Here is a 25,340-nt window from a genome sequence, read left to right on the forward strand (position 1 = left end):
AATCTGCATTGAAGCTACGAGTTATTTCTCTTCTTTTGTTTTAACTTAGTAGTTTTTTTGCACTCTTATGGAAAACTGTTAGAATCAGCATCTGTCCCCATAAATACATTTTTAATACATTAAATATGTATGGGGTACCGCATACAAATGCCAGGATCATTTGTATGTCAAGATATTTTATATTGAAATAATTGTTTGCATATGTTTGAGGTGATGGGTTTGTATTGAAATATTTAAACAACAACAAAAAGAACTCCAAGGTAACAGAAAAAGCCTTTCTGTTCAGGTCAGTCATTCTAAAACGACTGCCATGAAAATAAAGTCTTAAAAAAACTTTTTCTATCTTAGAAGCGTTCGAATACATTTAGGAAACGTTAACTTAACTTAAGGAATATGATGTCCAATAAAGTTGATCTGGAGGGAATATCACAGATAACAGGACTGATAGAAGCTCTCCAACATGTGCACTGTCTCACCTTAATCACACACAGCTGATGGGAATCAAAGCCCCCCCGCCCCCCCAGGATCATCCAGCTGACACCCATCAGTCACATCACCTTCCAAGGGAACGTCCAACGGAAAAGGAGAGGCTGATGTCACACTTAATCCTACAATCAGTTTACAATGACCACTTATCCTCAGGTGCACGTTTGTGCTCTGTTGGAGAAAGCTGGAGTGTTTGTGCACGGGAAAAAGATCAGAACCAGAACCTTTAAGAGTAATCCTCACAGAGCACTCTCAAATGAAAAATAAAGCTGATTAGTCATCGTTTTTTAGAGCATTTATTTGCTTTTTTTGTTGAAATCTTCAGTACAGTCTGTCGGACGACAGGAATGCGCTCGAGAAGACGTGATTGGCTCAAAACAGTCACATGAAAATCATCATGAGGTTCAATGTCCTTACTGAACACTGATAATGAACAATTTAATCCAGAAACACCCCCCCCCCACATCCCAACCCCGTCCACGTGCCGTTTGGCCCCGCCCCTCCCTGAACATCCAGGCGAGCTCCTGAACTCTGCACAGCCCTTAGAGACGAGCATAGAAAACATGAAAAAGATTAAAAAGGGAACAGCCCCGCCCACTCCCAGGCCCCGCCCACTCCCAGGCCCCGCCCAGACATTCAAAAACATTTTGAATAGAAATGGTCCAGAGAAGACAAAAACATCATCAATAGTCATTCAGTAAGTAACTGAGACCGACCAATCAGAGAAGAGGGTCTCAGGTGTGCCGTCACCTGATTGGATAAGAGATGTGAGCTGAAGGTGGTGGAGTTGCTGAGGAATGGCCGCCCTCTCAGGTTGAACAGAAATATACAGACAGGTATCTGCAGTATATACAAACAGGAGGTCTCACTCTGATCCATTCTCTGAGCACAGATGTGTCGATCACAGTTTTAATTTCCACATTTTCTGTTTTCACCGTTTACATCAGTGTGAAGCTCACCTGACTCAGGTGTGAGGAACGAGTGCGTCTTTAACTGAACCGACATTAACTGACCACATGTGTCATCAAACCTGAACTTTAAACTTTTTAATCATACAACCAGAAATGTTCAATTTTTCCACATTTATATCCAATCTGCTTTGGACAGAGTCCTCCATATTTCCAGACGTTTCATATTGAAACTCATTAATCAGACCGTTTTGATGTCAGATGTCCAGTCAGGTCAAATGAAATAATTATGCAGTATTTTTGTTTTATCATTTAAATCATTAAAAACACATTTTTCTGACTGCAAAGAACCATAAAACAAACATCTAAAGGACATGACTCTCCAACACTTCCTGTTAAACTGCAGCTCTTATCGGTTGAGGCGTATTTACCACCTGTTCTGTTCATCCTTCAGCTCTTTTGTTTGTTTAACATTTTGTAAAGTCAGATTTGTTTCAGGCTCACTGCTGCCGCCCTGTGGCGGGCAGGTGAACAGCTGATAAGAGCTGAAGCTTGCAGTGTGGCTGGGACAGGTGTGGGTGTGTTGGAGAGTCTGATCCTCCCCACTTCAGGTGTTCAACATGTGACCTCACATTGTTTAAGCTGAGGTAACCTCTAAATTACAGTTGATTCCATATAAATGGTGGAAAATACTGTCTCCATGGTAACATCACCACACCACTGATTGTGTTGGGTTCTGTTCAAACCGTCCCATTAAAGAAGCTGCTTTTCCTTGGATGTCCTGACAGGTTGCTTTGATACTGAGAACATTCTGGAGCAGGTTACGAACATTTTCATTGGTTTATTGGATGAGTTATGACGGCCGGACATCACAGATGAAGACTTCCAAAACCCCCGACTCCATCGTCAAACGCGGATCTGAATTTTATGCGTTAACCCGACGTCTGCTGTTCAGACACTTAAAAAATGAGCCTGGTCCCCACAAAGAAGGCTGAACACACCGGCTCTCTATGAGGGCGGGGTCAGCGGGGGCAGCCCCTCATCGCTGGGGGTGGCGGTGTCGTCGCTGGGCTCCAGGCTGTCCTTCAGACTCACTGTGCTGTCTGAGGGCGGCGGCGTCGACTCCGAGCAAGACGGCGTTAGCTCAGTGGGGGGCTGAGTCAGATCAGTGGGGGGCGGGGTCAGCTCAATGGGGGGCAGGGCCTCAAGGAAGGGTTCCTGGGTTCCGTTGGAGGTCAGAGGTGGGTTCGGCTCCTGGATGGGAGTGATCGCTGGGGGGGTCAGTGTGCTATCAACAGGATTGGCCCTCCGGGGGGCGGAGTTAGAGATCAGGCCATCAGTGAGCAACAGCGAGGATTTCTCCACCAACCGCCACTGCATGATGCTGGTGTCTTTGCCCCCGGTGGAGATCAGATGGCTGTCATTAAACAGGAAGCTGACATTGGTCACGTGACTGCTGTGGGCGCTGTATTTATGGCTGGGGGCCTGCAGAGACACGTGAACAGATAACCGCTCAATTAGTTCTACATCAGTAAATGTTTAAAGCTTGTTTAAAGGTAATCGGAGAGAAAAGGTTCATGTTAACAAAGAGGTTCTGTTCAGTGACAGACAAACATACAAAAGATTATCTACTCACAGAATCTTTTTTTCAAGAAAACTGTCCCATTTTACTTTGATTTTATCAAAAACATCTAATAATGTTTTTAAAAATAAAACAAAAAAAACTGAATCCATTTCAAGATTAGTTCAAATTTGTGCTGACGAAGTTTCTGCTTTAAGAGGATATTTTGTCTGGTCGGTTTCAGAGTTACACAACCTAACGTATGTGACCCATCAGGATGAGACAAGGCAGCTTTAACAAACTCTGATGTATTAATTAATCAAAGACTGCGTTCATGCAGGCGAGTATCAATCATAGTTATCGATCAAAGACTGCGTTCATGCAGACGAGTATCAATCATAGTTATCGATCAACGACTGCGTTCATGCAGGCGAGTATCAATCATAGTTATTGGTCAAAGACTGCGTTCATGCAGGTGAGTATCAATCATAGTTATCGATCAAAGACTGCGTTCATGCAGGCGAGTATCAATCATAGTTATCGATCAAAGACTGCGTTCATGCAGGCGAGTATCAATCATAGTTATCGGTCACAGACTGTATCACCTTGGCTGTGGAGCAGGGGTAGGCAAACAGGTGAACTTTACAGAAGTCATCTGCCAGCGCTATCACCTTCCTCTTGTGAGATCTCATCAGAGCATTGATGTCGGTGCCGTCTGAACCCTCGGGCCAAACACCTGAGACAGAAAGGTCGATCAGAATCTCTTCGAACAGAATCAGTTAGAACAGAATCTGTTCAATCAGACAGCAACCCAAGTCCCACATGCACTAACCGAACACGTGGTATCCCAGGACGCAGGTGTATGTCGCCCAGTCAATGTCTTTACAGTCCGAACGGTTTCGGATCAGCTTACAGCCATTTGGGACGTCCCCTGAAACACACATATGTCAGTGATGCAGAGGTATTACAGCTGGTTCTAAAGGAGTCCAACAGTTGTTTGTGAGGGATCGGTACTTACAGTAGAGGATCTCGTAGTCTCCAGAGTTGGACATGATTAAGTTATTATCAGGTGACCAGTCCAGATGTGTGATGTAGCTGGAATGTCCCTGTGGAAACATCAGGTAACTCATGTGCTCACATGAACACTTCCATCATCATCATCACTGAGCTGAGTCTCACTGGCCCAAACTACACTGAACAACTGAACAAAAACATCAAACTGCTGAATATCAGATCTCTCCTTTCCAAGTCTCTGTTAGTGAATGAGTTGATCTGTGATCATCATGTTGATATATTTAGTCTGACAGAAACCTGGCAGCAGCAGGAGCATCATATTAGCATCATGTTAGCATTAATGAATCAGCTCCCTCTGTAGCAGCGGGAGAATTTTCAGGGGGTTCACATATGATTCTGGTATAGACAGAGTGATAACTACAGCTTCCTGTGTGTTAATAACGGGAACACGTGGGGCCCCTGGGAACCCTGAGTAATCTGTCCCCCTGATACTTATTTAACGGTCAGTGAGCCACAGCACCTGTCCTCCACAGGTGAAACATACATGTAGGGGGCGGGCCGTTAACATTTGGGGTCTGTTTTTTTTTACTTAAATAAAATCTGAAAGTAAACCTGAAGCATCCAATATGTCCAATAAAATAAAAATGTAATGAAATGAAAACATCGTCTTATTAACAGTAACACACTCACCGTGCATTTCCCGTATCGGCTGTACTTGCGTCCACGCTCTGACACGGTGTAGAGGTAAATAAAGTTATCGTGAGATCCAACAGCCAATAGGCTGCCATCTGTGAAGACACACAAGAGAGATGCATGCTGGGAACTATAGTTCCAACAACACGGACATGATGAAACACCGGAGCCGACTCCACCCACCAACAGAGAAGCGCATCACTGACAGCTGCTCGTTCCCGTCGGTGTGGATCCCTGCCAGGTCCGTGGTCTCAGCATCCAGAACGTACCATCTGGGTGGGACAGAAAGGGGTCAGAAACCTGCGGCGCACTCATACGTGGTGCTGAGTTGCATGCTGGGTGATCCAACTACAAACGAGGGCTTTAAATACAGGTGTTCACATCTGGTAACGGTCGGATCTCAGTTAGCCTGCGTCAGCAGATGGACCGATCAGAACCTTAACTGCACATCAACATGTTTCCACTGACAAACAAACGTTTGTGAGGAAGAGTCACAGCACTCCTCTGTGGACGAGCTGACCGTCAGCTCTATTCTACTCGACAACCATCCAAAAAGTTTCCCAACGGTGACCCCAGCTGTTACATCATCACCAGTAGGGACTCCTGCTGATCGATACACTAATGACGACGGAGCTTTGGGTACCAACACAAAAATTATCCTAACTGTTTTTCAAGAAACTGTTTTTTGGTTATTTCTATGATGGATCATCCAGGACGCACCGAATATGAACACATGAACAGATGAACACGTGAACAGATATACACATGTACGCATGAACACATGAACAAGTGAACACATGAACACATGAACACATGAACACATGAACACATGAACAGATAAACACATGAACAGTTCAGAGAAATAGTTACAAACATCCATTACTGACTTTCCAATGTGTGTTCCTATGGCAACCACAGCGCCGCTGGGATGGAAGTCGGCACAGTGTCCGTGTTCCTGAGGGAAAGCAGAAGCAGGAGCGGTCAGTCGGCGGTGAGCGGGGAGCCAAGGGTGAACGGGGGGGCCGGTCTCCCGTTGGTGAGCGGTGGGCCGGTCTCCCGTTGGTGAGCGAGGGGCCGGTCTCCCGTTGGTGAGCGAGGGGCCGGTCTCCATTTGGTAAACGTGCGGCCGGTCTCCCTTTGGTGAGCGGGGGGGCGGTTATGGTCTCCTGGTGGTCAGACTCACCTCGAGCAGCCGGCTCCACTGCAGGCTGTGATCCGCTGAGTTCCAGAGGCACACCATCCGGTCCTGGGCGCACGTCAGGAACATCGTTTTGGACGGGTGGGTCGCCAAACCCCACAGCTCATCCGTGTGTCCCTGAATGCACCACATCACAAGACACAGTAAGCCTGACTTCCTGACTACATGCTGGCCTGAGAGCACCTTCCGCCTTCAGGCAACACGATGATGTCATGATGTCACTACTCTCACCTGCACCTCCACCTGGAAGCCATCGTTGAAGGTTCCTCTGAGGATGAAGTTTCGGGACGTCCCGACCAGAAACTCTTCGGCCTTCCCCTCAGACACGGCTCTGATGGCGCCGTACTGATCTGGAACCTGCGGAGGCACACAGTCATGTGACCTGCCGCCATGTGACCTGCCGCCATGTGACCTGCCGCCATGTGACAGCATGCAGAAAACCCTGCGTGTGTGTGTGTGTTCGCATGTATGTGTGCATGTGTGTGTGTGTGTGTGTGTGTTCGCATGTGTGTGTGTACAGGTGTGTGTGCACAGGTGTGTGTGAATGTTTGTGTGTGTGTGTGCATGCGTTTGTGTGTGTATGTGTGCATGTGTGTGTGTGTGTGACCTCGATGTCTCTGTCTGCTCGCAGCTCGTGGTCCCAGAGGATGATCTTTCTGTCCTTTCCTCCTCCCGTCAGCAGGGTACCGTTTCTCATCTCACACATGCAGAAAACACTTCCCTCATGACCTGCGATCTCCCGACTGATCTGAAAGGCTGCGCACACACACGCACACACACACACACACACACACATACACACACACACGTGTAAAACATTCATCCACCTGCAGGAAAAGCAGGTCGGAAGAACCTGAACGTTCACTAAAACCAAAGCTTTGGGTTAACCCTAAACCTAACTAACCCATGTTAGGGTTAGGTTTAGGGTGACCCATGTTAGCCCCACTAACCCATGTTAGGGTTAGGTTTAGGGTGACCCATGTTAGCCCCACTAACCCATGTTAGGGTTAGGTTTAGGGTGACCCATGTTAGCCCCACTAACCCATGTTAGTGAGAACTGAAACCGTTTTTCCAGCTGAAATTCTTCTTTCTGATCAAAGCGATCTTAAATCGAGGCTGCAGCTTCTCCAACTGGTTTCTGTCCCACTTGTTGGTAACTGGTTGGATTTTGTTCCATCTGAAGTGGCCCCACAGTTTCACATCAGCTTAAAGGGAAAATGGTTTCATGGTTTTCTTTGACTTCTCGCAGCCTTCGGTATAACCCATAAATTGATCTGCTGTACATAAACAGTCCTGTTGGACAAACTAATCAAAGGAATACAGTTCTTGCAGGTGGCAGCAGTTCATGAAGAAGAATCTTCCCTTTTCCTCTGAAAACATCTGGACTTTCTGCAGTTGGGTTTTAATAATACAAACTGCAGTTTGATCTACTTCCAGTTTAAAGTCGACTTGTTTTAAACTTTAAATCTTTATCTGAAACTCAGCATCAGCTCAGCAGGAAAACATTTAATACTTGGCTTCCCTCCACCGGGAACCCGTTGAACAAGCTAACTGTAAAACCATTACTGAACGTGAACAAGCTAACTGTAAAACCATTACTGAACCTGAACAAGCGAACTGTAAAACCATTACCGAACCTGAACAAGCGAACTGTAAAACCATTACTGAACCTGAACAAGCGAACTGTAAAACCATTACCGAACCTATACAAGCTAACTGTAAAACCATTACTGAACCTGAACAAGCGAACTGTAAAACCATTACCGAACCTGAACAAGCCAACTGTAAAACCATTACCGAACCTGAACAAGCGAACTGTTAAACCATTACCGAACCTGAACAAGCGAACTGTTAAACCATTACCGAACCTGAACAAGCGAACTGTAAAACCATTACCGAACCTGAACAAGCTAACTGTAAAACCATTAATGAACCTGAACAAGCCAACTGTAAAACCATTACCGAACCTGAACAAGCCAACTGTAAAACCATTACCGAACCTGAACAAGCGAACTGTTAAACCATTACCGAACCTGAACAAGCGAACTGTTAAACCATTACCGAACCTGAACAAGCCAACTGTAAAACCATTACCGAACCTGAACAAGCCAACTGTAAAACCATTACCGAACCTGAACAAGCCAACTGTAAAACCATTACCGAACCTGAACAAGCCAACTGTAAAACCATTACCGAACCTGAACAAGCCAACTGTAAAACCATTACCGAACCTGCGCCAACACGCTGCTGTTAAACTGATCTCCTGTGAGTCATCGCGTCTGATCCAGGATGAGGTCAACAGCACTCTGGAATCATGTTCAAGTACAAGTCAGTGAAATGAAAGTGTCTGATGAACTTTACCAGTTTGATGTCACAAACGCCTTCATGCTGACATTTAAAGTTGTCAGGATCTGTCTGTCTGTCTGTCTGTAAGTAATCTGATGGATTATTGATGCACTTAATGATAAATCCTGTAACAGCACATGTATGAGGCTCAAATCTGTTCCATTCTCAGAGTAATGAGGAGCTCTGTGGTTCTGTTGGATTATTCTAAGCACCCATCAAACAGCTGCATTCCCCACCTCTGGGTCCCTTCCCGGGGAGCGTCTCCGTGGAGTTCCTCTTCCAGACCAGCAGACATCCTCCAGAGGTTCCAGTCACGATGTCTCCAGAACTCAGGAAGGCCAAACACTGGACAAACTTTGGCTTCTCGTGTTTCTGAAAGGACAAGAAAGGACCAGAACTACAGTTCGACCAGAACCACAGGGTTAGACCATGAATCAGAATCAGTTTTACTGTCTTCACATACAAGGAATTGGTTTTTGGTGATTGGTGCAAAAACCAAAAACTAGACACCCCAAAGTATCTAGAGGAATACGTTTAAAATAAAGGTGAGAATAAGTACAGTAAGTGAGAAGTGGATGGTGGTGTTGGGAAAAGATTTGGGTTTACTTTTCTGTGGAGAGTTTTCTAGAACAGGAAGTGTTCTGCAGTCAGAACCGATCCAACAGGTTAGTTCAGGTGCTTTTAATCTCAGCCTTTGATGCAGCTTGCTGTTCATCTGCTGCTCAAACTGCTCACGTTCACTTTGTATAAACCTCACTCATCTGTCTAATAATCAGGAATGTGTTGGATTATTGATCCTTTCAGGATAAATAACACAGCAGATTGTTCAATTTTAAATATGTGATGTTTGAACAACTTTAACAACAAATTCTGATGTCAGTTAGGGTTAGGGTTAGGGATACTGCTGACCCTAAAGCAGTGTGAAAGAACTATGAGTTGCTATGGAAACAGGTAAGGTTAGGGTTAGGGACACTGCTAACCCTAAAGCAGTATCCCTAACCCTAAAGCAGTGTGAAAAAAACTACGAGTTGCTATGGAAACAGGTAAGAAAAACATTGCATTTACCCCAAAGATGCCCTGTTTTCGGGCCAGTGAGGTCCCGCTCCAGGTCCAGAAGAAGATGTGGGACTTCCCACAGGTGACGATGGTGTTGGGGTCGGTGGGGTGGAACTCCACAGACAGAACCACCTCGTTAGTGGACTGTCAGAGCAGCACAGAGCCGTCAGAACGTTGTCTTGGTTAGCATCTACAGGATAGTTTGTTTGTAACAACAGAAACAGGCTCACCTTGATCTCGGCGACCTTTGACTTCTTCTGCCACTCCCAGACGGTCAGCATGTGATCATTACAGTCATCGATCACGCTCAGGTGCTGGCCCGAGTCCTGAGCCACCGACATGAGACAAAATGAGTTCTTAAAAGATTTTCTGTCAGCCTTCAGAGATGGGAGACATGTTAATGCCCATAACTACAGTTCCCATGATGCACCGGGGGGATACTCACAGCTTTGGAGAAGGCCAGAGAGCCGACACCTCGTTCAAACGTTCCCAAACCGATGACCTGCAGGGTGGACAGACTGACGCTGTCCCAGACCCGAACATGAGGCTGCAGCGCCTGCAGAGGCCGGACAGAAACCACGGTTACCATGGCTAAAGCGTACTTTGTCTCACATTATTCAGGAAAACAACACCTCCAACAGATAAACCCTTCATGTCTCTGTCCTGCTGTCAAAGTACCAAACTCAACCTGTGAGGACACAGACTCATCCTCACAACAAGTCAGAAAATCATCTCTTTGAACAGCAGGAAGTCTTTTTTCTCCACAGTTCAGACAACATTCGGCTGGAGTTTAAACCAGCAGCTGTTTGTGCTCACCCGTCCATCTTTGTCCACTCCTGCGATCTGTCCCGTGGCAATGCGGATCTTATCGGGATGAACGGCCAAACTGTCACAGAGAAACTCTGTTATTCATCCCTTTATTATCCCTGTTATTCATTCATGTTATTATATCATGAACATGGGGCAGGTTCAGGGGGTTCATGGGTGTTCTCACCACTTCACACAGTCCGTGTGTCCCAGGTAATGTCTCTGCGTCCGCTCCTCGTAGTTAAACAGAACCACCACTGACGCAATGAAGTAAACGATTTCTCCAGTTGGGAGGAGGCAGATGTTCGCTCTGCAGTCTCTGCCACGGTAACCATACCTGCACTCTGTCAAGGAAACATCTGGGAAACAGCTGGGAAACACCTGGTAAATACCTGGGAAACAGCTGGGAAACAGCTGGCAAACACCTGGGAAACAACTGGCAATCAGCTAGGAAACAACTGGCAAACACCTGGCAAACAGCTGGGAAACAGCTGGCAAACACCTGCGAAACACCTGGGAAACAGCTGGGAAACAGCCGGCAAACACCTTAGAAACAACTGGCAAACAGCTGCGAAACATCTGGGAATCAGCTAGCAAACACCCGGGAAAACAACTGGCAAACAGCTGGGAAACAGCTGGAAAACAACTGGCAAACAGCTACGAAACAGCTGGGAATCAGCTGGCAAACAGCTGGGGAAACAGCTGGCAAATAGCTGGGAAACATCTGGGAAACACCTGGCAAACACATTGCAAACAGCTGGCAAACAGCTGGGAAACAACTGGGAAACAGCTGGCAAACAGCCGGCAAACACCTTAGAAACAACTGGCAAACAGCTGCGAAATATCTGGGAATCAGCTAGTAAACAGCTGGAAAACAACTGGCAAAAAGCTGGCAAACAGCTGGCAAACAGCTGGCAAACAGCTGGGAAACATCTGGCAAACAGCCGACAAACACCTGGGAAACAGCTGGGAAACAGCTGGGAATCAGCTGGCAAACACCTGGGAAACAGCTGGGGAAACAGCTGGCAAACATCTGGGAAACACCTGGCAAACACATTGCAAACAGCTGGCAAACAGCTGGAAAACAACTGGGAAACAGCTGGAAAACATCTGGACATCCAGGCTTATTGAGGTTCTGCTAAGATCTCTCAGAGGCCAGCTAAAGGGAAGCTCAGGATCTACTGAACTGGACCTCACCATGGTTACCAATCTGTGGTAACCATCGGTATCCAAATTTCTGCATGAAGTGAAGGAATCCCCCGGACAAAAGCAGGAGATCTACAGAGAACCCTCTTTGGATCAGTTTCCTCTAAACAACCTTAATCTGTGGATGTTTGGGTTTTATGGGTTCAGCCGGCCTGATGACAGAATAGATCTAGAGTCCAATGTGTTGCTCAGTCGGTTAGTGAACAACAACTTCACTTTGTACAAATAAACTTCAGAATTCCTACGGCCCCTGATCGCAGCATCAAGGATACACCCACTCCAGCTTGAGTCTCTCCGGAGGAAGTTCTGTCCGAACGTCCTCGTAGTTCTCCACGTCTGAAGGAAAGAACATGGTGATGGGTCGGCCGCGCATGAACATCTTGATGTGGTTCCCCTCTGAAACAGATTAAAGACCAACAGGATTCATTCATAAACACCAACATGATTCATTCATAAAGACCAACAGGATTCATTCATAAACACCAACATGATTCATTCATAAAGATCAACAGGATTCATTCATAAACACCAACATGATTCATTCATAAAGATCAACAGGATTCATTCATAAAGACCAACAGGATTCATTCATAAAGACCAACAGGATTCATTCATAAAGATCAACAGGATTCATTCATAAAGACCAACAGGATTCATTCATAAAGACCAACAGGATTCATTCATACAGACCAACAGGATTCATTCATGTCTGAGCAGAACTCTGGTGGCTCCATCCAGCCATATTACAGAAAGCTTTCAGATGATTGAAAACAGGACATCAGGAGGCAGAAAGGTCTCAGATTATTGAAAACAGGACATCAGGAGGCAGAAAGGTGAGGACAGGTGAGGACACACCTGGGCCCATTCTCCATCAACACTGAAGTAAATGATTGATTCATGTGTAACAGGTCTGTCGTAGTCTTAGTGATGGAAACAGCCATTAATTATAGTCTGCAGGACAGCTGTTTTTTTCAGAGAAAACCAGTTGAGATGGACTCTAACTGAATATTCCCTCTTCTGACCCCGCTAACATCAGAGAAAACTCTTTTGGTGGATATTTGACTCCTGAACTGAGGGCACAAACGTTGGGCCTGATATCTAAACATGATATTAGAAAACAACTTCCAGATCTGTTTGAAAAACATCTCAAATTCCACAAATAAAAGTTTTGTGTTTGGTTGAAAGTTTCCACTTTTTCCTCCCGGGCAGCTGCTGCTTTGCTGCTATGTTATAACTCAGGGACGGGAAGTTAGGGTTAACCCTAGGGTTAGCCCTAACCCTATTCCTAACCCTAAACCTAACTCAGGGACGGGGAAACCGTTTACCATCAGCCATTTAATGCATCTGAGGAAGTTAGGGTTAACCCTAAACTTAACTCAGGGACAGAGTAACCGTTTACCATCAGCCATTTAGGCATCTGAGGAAGTTAGGGTTAACCCTAATCCTAACCATCTGAGGAAGTTAGGGTTAACCCTAACCATCTGAGGAAGTTAAGGTTAACCCTAACCCTAACCATCTGAGGAAGTTAGGGTTAACCCTAACCATCTGAGGAAGTTAAGGTTAACCCTAATCCTAACCATCTGAGGAAGTTAGGGTTAACCCTAACCATCTGAGGAAGTTAAGGTTAACCCTAACCCTAACCATCTGAGGAAGTTAGGGTTAACCCTAACCATCTGAGGAAGTTAAGGTTAACCCTAATCCTAACCATCTGAGGAAGTTAGGGTTAACCCTAACCATCTGAGGAAGTTAGGGTTAACCCTAACCATCTGAGGAAGTTAAGGTTAACCCTAACCATCTGAGGAAGTTAAGGTTAACCCTAACCATCTGAGGAAGTTAGGGTTAGGTTTAGGGTTAATCCTAACCATCTGAGGAAGTTAGGGTTAGGTTTAGGGTTAATCCTAACCATCTGAGGAAGTTAGGGTTAGCCCTAACCATCTGAGGAAGTTAGGGTTAACCCTAACCATCTGAGGAAGTTAGGGTTAGCCCTAAACCTACACACGAGTGTCACGAGCGTTCAAACATGCCAGCTGAGATCTGTCTGACTATATAAAAGTAAATCATGGGGGCGGAGCCAGAGACAGGTGTGACATCACCTGAGCAGCCTGAAGGAAAGAGAGCAGGAGGGTAAACGAGTCTGATGATGTAAAGGAGAGAGAGAGAGAGGGAGGGAGGGAGAGAGAGAGGGAGAAAGGAGAGAGGGAGAGATGTGATTGGTCCAGAGCAGAAACAGGAAGTGCTCTAAAGCTTCTATTAGCATGTTAGCCCACAAGCTAGCTCATCAAGACTTACCGGCTTGGCTGTTTTTCTCTCGGGTCGACATTTTGGCTGGTTTGAGACAAAGACATCATCACTCAGTAACAAAAAAAAACAAAAAAAAAAACAACATCATGACCTCAGACAAAAAAAACAAAACATAAAAAAATACTCCAGCTCTGGCTTTCTATTGGCAGTTTGACATAATGATGATGATGAGTGGGATGTATTCATGATGAGCACGGTGTTTTACCTTGGCTGATCACTGGGTCTTTGTGTCTAAAAGAGAAGAAAATAAATGTTTAGGGTCTGTTTCTTTCCACAGAAATAATCTGAAGAGTTTCAGTCAGGATTCAGAGTGCATCATAGCACAGAAACAGGTGAAAGTTCCCAATGATCTCCTCTTAGCCTCTGATAGCGGACTTGTGTCTGTGCTTGTCCTGTTGGATCTCAGTGCTGCATTTGATACGGTCGATCACAGTATCTTATTACAGAGACTTGAACATGTTTTCGGGATTAAAGGAACTGCATTAGGCTGGTTTAAGTCATATTTATCTGATAGATTTCAGTTTGTTCTTGTAAATGAAGAATCTTCCTCACACACCAGCAGGGTCAGACTGGGAAAAAATAAATAAATAAATAAATAAATAAATAAATAAATCGGCCCTGGCAATTCCCCCCACACACACACAAAAAAAAAACATACCAAAATTCCTGTTTCCCCCATAGATGACAAACACACATTATTAAGCTCAATGAGAGTCGTGTTGTTGCAGCACCTGAAAAACAGCCCAAACAATTAACTACAATAACGCTTAATGAAGTCTCTACAGTCAAAATCAATAAAAAGTGCCGTATTGCATCAGTAAAATAAATAGCTAATAATTACCCCCCCCCCCAAAAAGGAAAGAATATGATCAGAGCAAACAAAATGAATACACCTCAACACCATGTAAACATAATTTATTTTATTTTTATTTACCTAATAATTTTTTTTAAAAATTTTAAAACACAACACAGTTCGTTTTGGTTAGGGCGGGTGAAACAGTCCATCGGCGGCTGAGCCACGGCTGGAATCCTCTCTGAACTAACGTTAGCTTCACTAGAAGTGCTAGCATGAACGTCACCTTTAGGTCCTAAAATGTCCTTCATCTCCTTGCCCTTGACCTCTTCATGTTCCTGCTCATCGTCAGTAGGCCCATCGTCCGACCCGACACAATATCTTACTTCAGTTGGCCCTGGGGTAACATCTCCAGCAACGTTTTTGTCATAGCTGTGGTGGCTACTTCCACTTGCACTAACACTAGCGGCACTACAACTGGCAGCAGCAAACAAATTGTCTATTTTAAAACATTTGGCAGCGTCGGCCTGAAGGGCTTTTTGCTTTTTGTCGCGGATCTTCTCCGCTCCCCCTTTCCTCTTCTTGGAGCCTCTGTAGTCCTCCATAATAATTTAGCTTAATTTGATCATTTTTAAGTGAAACATAGATGATGCCTAATAGCAGTATGGACAGATCCACTTGAGGGATGGGGGCAGGGGGCGCAATCGTAACACGCACCTGCTTCTGAACTTGTCCTGAAGAGGCAAGGTCTGTGCAACCCCCCCAAAAATGTATACAATACATTACGAGCCACATGGCCAGCAATGTAGACTAGATAAATACATTTAAAAATCGTATATTTAAAAAATAAATAAATAAATCTGAGGCCACCGGCCCAGATGTGGACTGGCCCACCGGGCATTTGCCCGGTCGCACAGATTGCCAGTCCGAGCCTGCACACCAGAGTAAGTCATGGAGTTCCTCAGGGTTTTGTGCTTGGACCGATTTTTTTCACTTTATACATGCTTCCATTAGGTAACATTATTAGACAGCATGGCATAAATTTCCATTGCTATGCTGATGATACTCAGCTGTACTTATCTATAAAACCAGATGAACCCAATAGGTTGGTCAGACTACAAGCATGTCTTAAAGACATAAAGACCTGGATGACTCAGAACTGTCTGCTTCTAAATTCAGACAAAACTGAAGTCGTTATCTTTGGACCTGAGCGCTTCAGGGAGAAACTGTCTGGTTCTATAGTTACTCTGGATGGTATTTCCTTGGCTTCTGGTCCTACAGTGAGGAACCTTGGAGTTATTTCTGACCAGGATCTGTCCTCACATATAAAACAGGTTTCTGGGACTGCCTTCTTTCACCTTCGTAATATTGTTAAAATCAGGAACATCCTGTCTCAGAGTGATGCAGAAAAACTGCTCCATGCATTGGTTACTTCAGGATTGAGGCAGAGCCTTCAGTTATCAGGCCCCTCTCTGAGGAACCAGCTGCCAGGAGGCAGAGCCTTCAGTTATCAGGCCCCTCTCTGTGGAACCAGCTGCCAGTTTGGGAGGCAGAGCCTTCAGTTATCAGGCCCCTCTCTGTGGAACCAGCTGTCAGTTTGGGAGGCAGAGCCTTCAGTTATCAGGCCCCTCTCTGTGGAACCAGCTGCCAGTTTGGGAGGCAGAGCCTTCAGTTATCAGGCCCCTCTCTGTGGAACCAGCTGCCAGTTTGGGAGGCAGAGCCTTCAGTTATCAGGCCCCTCTCTGTGGAACCAGCTGCCAGTTTGGGAGGCAGAGCCTTCAGTTATCAGGCCCCTCTCTGTTGAACCAGCTGCCATAAAAATAGAAGCGAGTTGTTGATACCTGTCGGAGTTCTTGGCCACCTTGGCCAGCAGCTTGGATGTGGATGCAGCTTTCACCAGTTTGTTCCTGTTTTCCTCTGAAGTGTCCCAGGTGCTGCTGTGGGAACGCTCCATCCCTGAGGATCGCTTCATACTCGGACCCCTGAACACAGACAACACACAGCGTTAGGGTTAGCCCTAACTCATTTAACTCAGTTAAACAGAATAGTTAAACAGGAGTTAAACAGAGGAGTTAAACAGGAGTTAAACAGAAGAGTTAAACAGGGATTAAACAGGAGTTAAACAGAAGAATTAAACAGAAGAGTTAAACAGAGGGATTAAACAGGAGTTAAACAGAGGAGTTAAACTGAAGAGTTAAACAGGAGTCAAACAGGAGTTAAACAGGAGTTAAACAGAGGAGTTAAACATAAGAGTTAAACAGGAGTTAAACAGGAGCTAAACAGCAGTTAAACAGAGGGATTAAGCAGGAGTTAAACAGAAGAGTTAAATGGGTTAAACAGAAGAGTTAAACAGGAGTTAAACAGGAGCTAAACAGAAGAGTTAAACAGGAGTTAAACAGAGGGATTAAGCAGGAGTTAAACAGAAGAGTTACAGAGGGGTTAAACAGAAGAGTTAAACAGGAGTTAAACAGGAGTTAAACAGAGGGATTAAGCAGGAGTTAAACAGAAGAGTTAAACAGGAGAGTTACAGAGGAGTTAAACAGGAGCTAAACAGAGGGATTAAGCAGGAGTTAAACAGAGGAGTTAACAGAAAAGTAAACAGAAGAGTTAAATGAGTTAGACAGAAGAGCTAAACAGGAGTTAAACAGAGGGGTTAAACAGAAGAGTTAAACAGAAGAGTTACACAGGAGTTAAACAGAGGAGTTAAACAGAAGAGTTAAACAGAGGAGTAAACAGAAGAGTTAAATGAGTTAAACAGAAGAGTCAAACAGAAGTTAAACAGGAGTTAAACAGAAGAGTTAAATGAGTTAAACAAAAGAGTTAAACAGGAGTTAAACAGAGGAGTTAAACTCCTCAGGTTAGGCTGGGTTAAGGTCCTCAGGTGAGGCTTGGTTAACCCTAACTCTAACCCAGGTGAGGCTGGGTTAACCCTGGGAGGAGAATGTAGGAGCATTTTAGTGAAACACAAGCAGCTCTGCAGAGAGAAAACAGGAAGCAGATTCAGCTCCAAACCGGAGCAAAGCTAATCTCAAAAGCCGTAAAAATTCATCAGACTTTGGGAATATGTGGAGACGTTTTGCTCTGAACTTTGTGTTCACACGTGCACGTCTCCGGGCTGCAGTGCACGTGTGAACATGGCTTCAGAGGATTCTCCATCCTCCCTGCTCCTCCCACACCTGATTGGCTGGAACGAGCTGCAGCTGGTCAGGTGACTCAGGTGTGGGCGGTGCACAGGAGGACGCAGGGTTAGAAGCAGCTGGCAGAGTGATGTCAGAGCAGGTCAGAGTGATCTCAGAGCAGGTCAGCTGCTGGCAGAGTGATGTCAGAACAGGTCAGAGTGATGTCAGAGCAGGTCAGCTGCTGGCAGAGTGATGTCAGAGCAGGTCAGCAGCTGACAGAGTGATGTCAGAGCAGGTCAGAGTGATGTCAGAGCAGGTCAGCTGCTGGCAGAGTGATGTCAGAGCAGGTCAGCAGCTGGCAGAGTGATGTCAGAGCAGGTCAGCAGCTGACAGAGTGATGTCAGCAGCTGACAGAGTGATGTCAGAGCAGGTCAGAGTGATGTCAGAGCAGGTCAGCAGCTGACAGAGTGATGTCAGAGCAGGTCAGAGTGATGTCAGAGCAGGTCAGCAGCTGGCAGAATGATGTCAGAGCAGGTCAGCAGCTGGCAGAGTGATGTCAGCAGCTGACAGAGTGATGTCAGAGCAGGTCAGCAGCTGGCAGAGTGATGTCAGCAGCTGACAGAGTGATGTCAGAGCAGGTCAGCAGCTGACAGAGTGATGTCAGCAGCTGACAGAGTGATGTCAGCAGCTGACAGAGTGATGTCAGAGCAGGTCAGCAGCTGACAGAGTGATGTCAGCAGCTGACAGAGTGATGTCAGCAGCTGACAGAGTTATGTCAGAGCAGGTCAGCAGCTGACAGAGTGATGTCAGTAGCTGGCAGAGTGATGTCAGCAGCTGACAGAGTGATGTCAGAGCAGGTCAGCTGAGCGACAGGAACCTTTTGGGAGGGGCGTGGCCTCTGCTGCTGTCTGAAGGCGGGGTCGGTCTCTGGGGGGTTTGGGGGGTCTGGGGAGAGGGAGGACAGGGGGGAGCTTCTTCGTGCTCCTGGATCTCCTCCATCTGAGACCGCTGCCCGCCGGCGTCCTTCTTCCTGTCGGCTCCGCTGTGGACGAAACCGGGACCAGTGTGGTTAGGTTTAGGATTTGCCTGGTTTCAGCGAGTCGCCCCTGCTGACTGAGTCACAGGAACATCTACAGATTCAGATATACCACCTGAACACAGCCAGGGTCAGAGCTGCTGCTGCTGGTCCAAGAAAACCTACTAAACATGTTTTTACTGTTCTCAGGGCTTCAAAAGCCCCATTTTCTGACGAGGAGTCGGCCCGACAGAGCCTTTAAAAATCTTTAAAAACCATTTATTTATTAGTTCCAGCTTTCCAGAGCCAGCTTTCCCAAATAAACAAAGATAAGATAATAAAGATGTGGAAACAGGCAGAGATCTTACTACCCAGTAAGATCTACCCTAACCCTTACGACCCAGTAAGATCTACCCTACCTTACTACCCAGTAAGATCTACCCTACCTTATTACCCAGTAAGATCTATCCTAACCCTAACCCAGTAAGATCTACCCAACCTTACTACCCAGTAAGATCTACCCTACCTTATTACCCAGTAAGATCTACCCTAACCCTAACCCAGTAAGATCTACCCTACCTTACTACCCAGTAAGATCTACCCTAACCCTTACGACCCTAAGATCTACCCTACCTTACTACCCAGTAAGATCTACCCTACCTTACTACCCAGAAAGATCTACCCTAACCCTTAATACCCAGTAAGATCTACCCAACCTTACTACCCAGTAAGATCTACCCTACCTTATTACCAAGTAAGATCTACCCTAACCCTAACCCAGTAAGATCTACCCTACCTTACTACCCAGTAAGATCTACCCTAACCCTAAACCCAGTAAGATCTTCCCTACCTTACTACCCAGTAAGATCTACCGTAACCCTAACCCAGTGAGATCTACCCTAACCCTTACTACCCAGTAAGATCTACCCTAACCCTAAACCCAGTAAGATCTTCCCTACCTTACTACCCAGTAAGATCTACCGTAACCCTAACCCAGTGAGATCTACCCTAACCCTTACTACCCAGTAAGATCTACCCTAACCCTAAACCCAGTAAGATCTTCCCTACCTTACTACCCAGTAAGATCTACCGTAACCCTAACCCAGTGAGATCTACCCTAACCCTTACTACCCAGTAAGATCTACCCTACCTTATTACCCAGTAAGATCTACCCTAACCCAGTAAGATCTACACTACCTTATTACCCAGTAAGATCTACCCTAACCCTTACTACCCAGTAAGATCTACCCTACCTCACTACCCAGTAAGATCTACCCTAACCCTTACGACCCTAAGATCTACCCTACCTTACTACCCAGAAAGATCTACCCTAACCCTTACTGCCCAGTAAGATCTACCCTAACCCAGTGAGATCTACCCTAACCCTTAATACCCAGTAAGATCTACTCAACCTTACTACCCAGTAAGATCTACCCTACCTTATTACCCAGTAAGATCTACCCTACCTTATTACCAAGTAAGATCTACCCTAACCCTAACCCAGTAAGATCTACCCTACCTTACTACCCAGTAAGATCTACCCTACCTTACTACCCAGTAAGATCTACCCTACCTTACTACCCAGAAAGATCTACCCTAACCCTTACTGCCCAGTAAGATCTACCCTAACCCAGTAAGATCTACCCTAACCCTTAATACCCAGTAAGATCTACCCAACCTTACTACCCAGTAAGATCTACCCTACCTTATTACCAAGTAAGATCTACCCTAACCCTAACCCAGTAAGATCTACCCTACCTTACTACCCAGTAAGACCTACCCTAACCCTAAACCCAGTAAGATCTTCCCTACCTTACTACCCAGTAAGATCTACCCTAACCCCAACCCAGTGAGATCTACCCTAACCCTTACTACCTAGTAAGATCTACCCTAACCCAGTAAGATCTACCCTACCTTACTACCCAGTAAGATCTACCCTAACCCTAAACCCAGTAAGATCGTCCCTATCTTACTACCCAGTAAGATCTACCGTAACCCTAACCCAGTGAGATCTACCCTAACCCTTACTACCTAGTAAGATCTACCCTAACCCAGTAAGATCTTCCCTATCTTACTACCCAGTAAGATCTACCGTAACCCTAACCCAGTGAGCTCTACCCTACCTTACTACCCAGTAAGATCTGCCCTACCTTACTACCCAGTAAGATCTGCCCTACCTTACTACCCTGTGGTCCGACATATCGGAGGTAGAACCTGCAGACACGAGACTCGTCGCTCTAATTATTCCAACTTCTGAGTAAATCAGACATTAAATCCATTACATTCATCAGATCTGTTCAGGAAATACTGTGGAGGTTGAAAACGAGAAGAAACTGTTCATAAAAAGCACAAAATATTACAAGAACAAAAGAAAACCCGACGCTGCGCGCCCATCTTCCCGTCTCCTACCTCTTAGCGGCGGAGGACAGCGTCTCCTTCCTGGTGACAGAGCTGGAGTCTCTTTTCCGTCCAGATGTGCCTCCATTAGTGATGCAGGACATGGAGAAAGCTTCCCGCAGCGGAGCGCCACCTGCAGAGAGAATCCACCGTAAACTGGCTTCAGCTTCAGACCAGCCGACCACAGAAACATTTAAATCCTGCTCATCATTCACCTTTTAGCACTCTGAGGTCATTCAGTTGATGTCAAGTGCTTTATAAATAAAATATATTATTATTATTATAATTACCTTTTCCTGCATGCTGCTTCTTGGTGGCGGCAGCGGCCGAATCCTCAGAGGCCGCCAGGCGCCGAAGGACGTCAGCCAGAGCCGCCTTCATCACCGTCAGCTCGTCTTCCTGCTGCTGGACGCGCAGCTCCAGGGCGGAAAGCCGGTCATTGACGTCCGACACGCTGGCAGCAGACATGCTGTCATCTGCAGAAAGAGCAGAAAGATGCTCAACAGAGGGTCAACACGTTCAAAAACAGCAGAAAGATGTAACACCTCCCAGCGCACAAATGATTATTGATCACGTGGTTTTCAGTAGGGATGGGAATTGATACGATTTTTACGATTCCAATTCCATTTTCAATTCTGCTTAACGATTCGGTTCTTTGTCGGTTCCCTTATCGATTCTCATTTGAAGAAAAAGGACAACAAACCGGTCGATTAGCATCAACTTTGTTTAGTTTAGAAGTAACACGAGTCATGACCTTACAAACCCAACAACGGTGAGGTCCACATTGGTCTATCCTGGCCTGGGTAATTTAACTCTTCCTGCTCTGGTGAAAGGAGAAGCTGGAGGTAGAGGTGAACTGGGGGTAGTACCACCAGCCTCTGGCTCTGAGCCAGTCAGGCTCTGTCTCTCATGATTTCATCTAAATGTAATGCCTGAGAAGGCATTCATTTAACCTTAACCGTTACTAACAGCAGCTTTTACAATGAGGCAAATGGTGCTAACATGATAGGCAGTGTTTGTTAGTTAGTTAACTGCAGTGTTAGCCGAGGACATGCTAACGTTGCTAACGTTGCTGGGTTCAGATTCACCAACATTAGTCCGGAGCAGATGGAAAACGCGACATTCATTCATAGTTATTGCATGTTGGTAGTATTTCCTCCCTTTGGTGAAATATTCACTTTGCAAGTTGCCCTGTTGTCGTCTTTTTTAGGGATGTGTAATCAAACTTTCGAGCGTTTGTACCGCTTGGGCGCCATGTTTACTGTTGGCTGCACCGGACTCGCCACGCAACGTTGCGTGGTGACATCATTCGCGCCCACTGGAATCGATAAGGGAATTGTTTGCAAAATCGCCAAACGATTCCAAGGAATTGAAACACTGAGAACCGGTTCTCAACAAGAACCGGTTCTCGATTCCCATCCCTAGTTTTCAGTCAGACAAATGATTATTGATCAGGTGGTTTTCAGTCAGATAAATGATTATTGATCAGGTGGTTTTCAGTCAGATAAATAATTATTGATCAGGTGGTTTTCAGTCAGATAAATGATTATTGATCAGGTGGTTTTCAGTCAGATAAATGATTACAGTCTAATGGTTTTAAGGGTTTGAACTAATGAGTCAAACAGCAGCAGAAACTGAAGCTGCCCTGCAGCTCTGCAGGTCTCTGCACGTCTGTCTCTCACTCATTGTCAGCTCTGATAAGCTCAACTGACGCCGGTGGCAGCGAGGAGGGAAATCGACATTTTTTCCAAAAACACACACATTCTCCAGTACTTGTGAGGTCCATTGTAACGAAAAGCGTTTCTGTGATTGTAATGGTGCTGGTGGTGTGTTTCAAACGGACTCCTGAAGGTGTGAAGATCGTCTTAAAGGTTAAAGGTTGCTTCAGTCCAGAGCAACTTAAACAGAAGTTCAACCTGATGAAGTAAAAACTCCTAAAACAGAGAATCTTTAATAGTTAATAGTCCAACAAAACTGTCAGCAGTTTGTGTTCGAATGTTGTTGGAACACGTCGAGTTTCTCTGATGAACTGAGGTTGCATCATTAGAGGAAAATGATTAAACCTTTTCTGTTTAATCACAGAAGCAAAAAGCAGAAAAAGGAACCAGTCTCAGAAACAAGAACCAGTCACAGAAACAAGAACCAGTTGCAGAAACAAGAACCAGTAACAGAAACAAGAACCAGTCTCAGGAACAAGAACCAGTCTCAGAAACAAGAACCAGTCACAGAAACAAGAACCAGTCTCAGATACAAGAACCAGTCGCAGAAACAAGAACCAGTCTCAGAAACAAGAACCAATCACAGGAACAAGAACCAATCACAGGAACAAGAACCAGTCACAGGAACAAGAACACATCGCAGGAACAAGAACCAGTCTCAGAAACAAGAACCAGTCTCAGAAACAAGAACCAGTAACAGAAACAAGAACCAGTCACAGAAACAAGAACCAGTTGCAGAAACAAGAACCAGTAACAGAAACAAGAACCAGTCTCAGGAACAAGAACCAATCGCAGGAACAAGAACCAGTCTCAGGAACAAGAACCAGTCTCAGGAACAAGAACCAGTCTCAGAAACAAGAACCAGTCACAGAAACAAGAACCAGTTGCAGAAACAAGAACCAGTCGCAGAAACAAGAACCAGTAACAGAACAAGAACCAGTCTCAGGAACAAGAACCAGTCTCAGAAACAAGAACCAGTCACAGAAACAAGAACCAGTCTCAGATACAAGAACCAGTCGCAGAAACAAGAACCAGTCTCAGAAACAAGAACCAATCACAGGAACAAGAACCAATCACAGGAACAAGAACCAGTCACAGGAACAAGAACACATCGCAGGAACAAGAACCAGTCTCAGAAACAAGAACCAGTCTCAGAAACAAGAACCAGTAACAGAAACAAGAACCAGTCACAGAAACAAGAACCAGTTGCAGAAACAAGAACCAGTAACAGAAACAAGAACCAGTCTCAGGAACAAGAACCAATCGCAGGAACAAGAACCAGTCTCAGGAACAAGAACCAGTCTCAGGAACAAGAACCAGTCTCAGAAACAAGAACCAATCACAGGAACAAGAACCAGTGTGAACAAACAGTGTGAACCCGGGTAACGGGTTTATAAACAGGTCAGAACCCGGGTTAGGGTTTATAAACAGGTCAGAACCCAGGTCACAGCTTTATAAACAGGTCAGAACCCGGGTCACGGCTTTATAAACAGGTCAGAACCCGGGTCACGGCTTTATAAACAGGTCAGAACCCGGATCACGGGTTTATAAACAGGCCAGAACCCGGGTCATGGGTTTATAAACAGGTCAGAACCTGGGTCATGGCTTTATGAACAGAGGTCAGAACCTGGGTTAGGCTTTATAAACAGGTCAGAACCCGGGTCACGGGTTTATAAACAGGCCAGAACCCGGGTCATGGGTTTATAAACAGGTCAGAACCCGGGTCACGGGTTTATAAACAGGCCAGAACCCGGGTCATGGGTTTATAAACAGGTCAGAACCCGGGTCACGGGTTTATAAACAGGCCAGAACCCGGGTCATGGGTTTATAAACAGGTCAGAACCTGGGTCATGGCTTTATAAACAGAGGTCAGAACCTGGGTTAGGGTTTATAAACAGGTCAGAACCCGGGTTAGGGTTTATAAACAGGTCAGAACCCGGGTTAGGGTTTATAAACAGGTCAGAACCCTAAACTCTGCAGAGTCCAAGCTGTGGTGCGGACCGGCCAAGGACCCCTAAACTCTGACACAAATGGTTTCAACTTCAGATCAAATTGTGCAGCATTTTAAGTTCTACCGGGTTCTGCCGGGATCTGCCGGGTTCTGCCGGGTTCTGCCTGGTTCTTCCGGGTTCTACCGGACCCCCCAACAGAGGTAGGGTTCACTGAAGGAGGGGTTCCCCGACTCCGTCTCCTTCAGGAGGAGCTGTTGGTTTTGTGGCCCTGCAGCCGCCGGAGGGGCGGTGCAGAGACTTTTTGATAAAAACAGCAGTGACACGTGTAAAGCTGCCTGCGGCGCGTGCGGCTCCCGCCCTCCGCCCCTGCACGCGCAGGTAGGCAGGTGATGTTCGGGGTGCAGCGGCGGGTGGGGACTCACCTAAACTCCCGGTGAATCCGTCCATTTTCCCGCAGAAACGCAGCAGTCCGGGCCGGAGGCCTGCGGGAGGCTGAGCGCACACTGCGGGCCTCCGTCCGGGTTTTTCCACCGCAGAGGGGGTGGGGGAGGATGGGGGGGTGAGGGGGGGCAGAGTCCAACCAGAGTCCGACCGGTTCTGTCCGTCTCTGACAACGAAGGTTCGCCTCTCTCCTGCGGGCTGTGGGGGCAGGAGGCTCCGGAGAATCCAACAGCCGAGTGAGGAGACGCCGCGGAGCCGCAAACACGACGGACCGACGCTGTGCGCGTTTCCGACTCCGCCCGCTCTGGCAGTGCGCGCTTCCCCCAGAG

At 46.1% G+C, this 25,340-nt stretch overlaps 1 protein-coding gene across 3 annotated transcripts; it reads right to left on the bottom strand.

Annotated features, from left to right (window-relative positions):
- Positions 1 to 1,102: 1,102 nt before the first annotated feature.
- Positions 1,103 to 25,334, bottom strand: eml4 (EMAP like 4). Of its 3 annotated transcripts, XM_075473181.1 has the most exons (24): positions 24,993 to 25,334; positions 21,191 to 21,376; positions 20,913 to 21,033; positions 18,366 to 18,530; positions 16,211 to 16,351; positions 13,782 to 13,807; positions 13,565 to 13,600; positions 11,548 to 11,671; positions 10,257 to 10,406; positions 10,079 to 10,148; positions 9,708 to 9,818; positions 9,493 to 9,588; positions 9,272 to 9,406; positions 8,443 to 8,578; positions 6,468 to 6,616; positions 6,092 to 6,217; positions 5,846 to 5,977; positions 5,550 to 5,617; positions 4,846 to 4,934; positions 4,660 to 4,757; positions 3,974 to 4,061; positions 3,788 to 3,886; positions 3,561 to 3,691; positions 1,103 to 2,879 (listed from the first exon to the last, which is right to left on the bottom strand). In XM_075473181.1, exons 1-24 carry the CDS (start codon positions 25,015 to 25,017, stop codon positions 2,403 to 2,405), a joined length of 2,979 nt encoding a protein of 992 aa, XP_075329296.1. In that variant the 5' UTR covers positions 25,018 to 25,334; the 3' UTR covers positions 1,103 to 2,402. The 3 variants fall into 3 exon arrangements, with proteins under 3 accessions (XP_075329296.1, XP_075329313.1, XP_075329304.1); XM_075473198.1 differs by lacking the exon at positions 18,366 to 18,530; XM_075473189.1 differs by lacking the exon at positions 13,565 to 13,600.
- Between the last annotated feature and the right edge of the window lie 6 nt (positions 25,335 to 25,340).

Source organism: Odontesthes bonariensis, chromosome 2, assembly GCF_027942865.1.
Source record: "Odontesthes bonariensis isolate fOdoBon6 chromosome 2, fOdoBon6.hap1, whole genome shotgun sequence".
NCBI lineage: Eukaryota > Metazoa > Chordata > Actinopteri > Atheriniformes > Atherinopsidae > Odontesthes > Odontesthes bonariensis.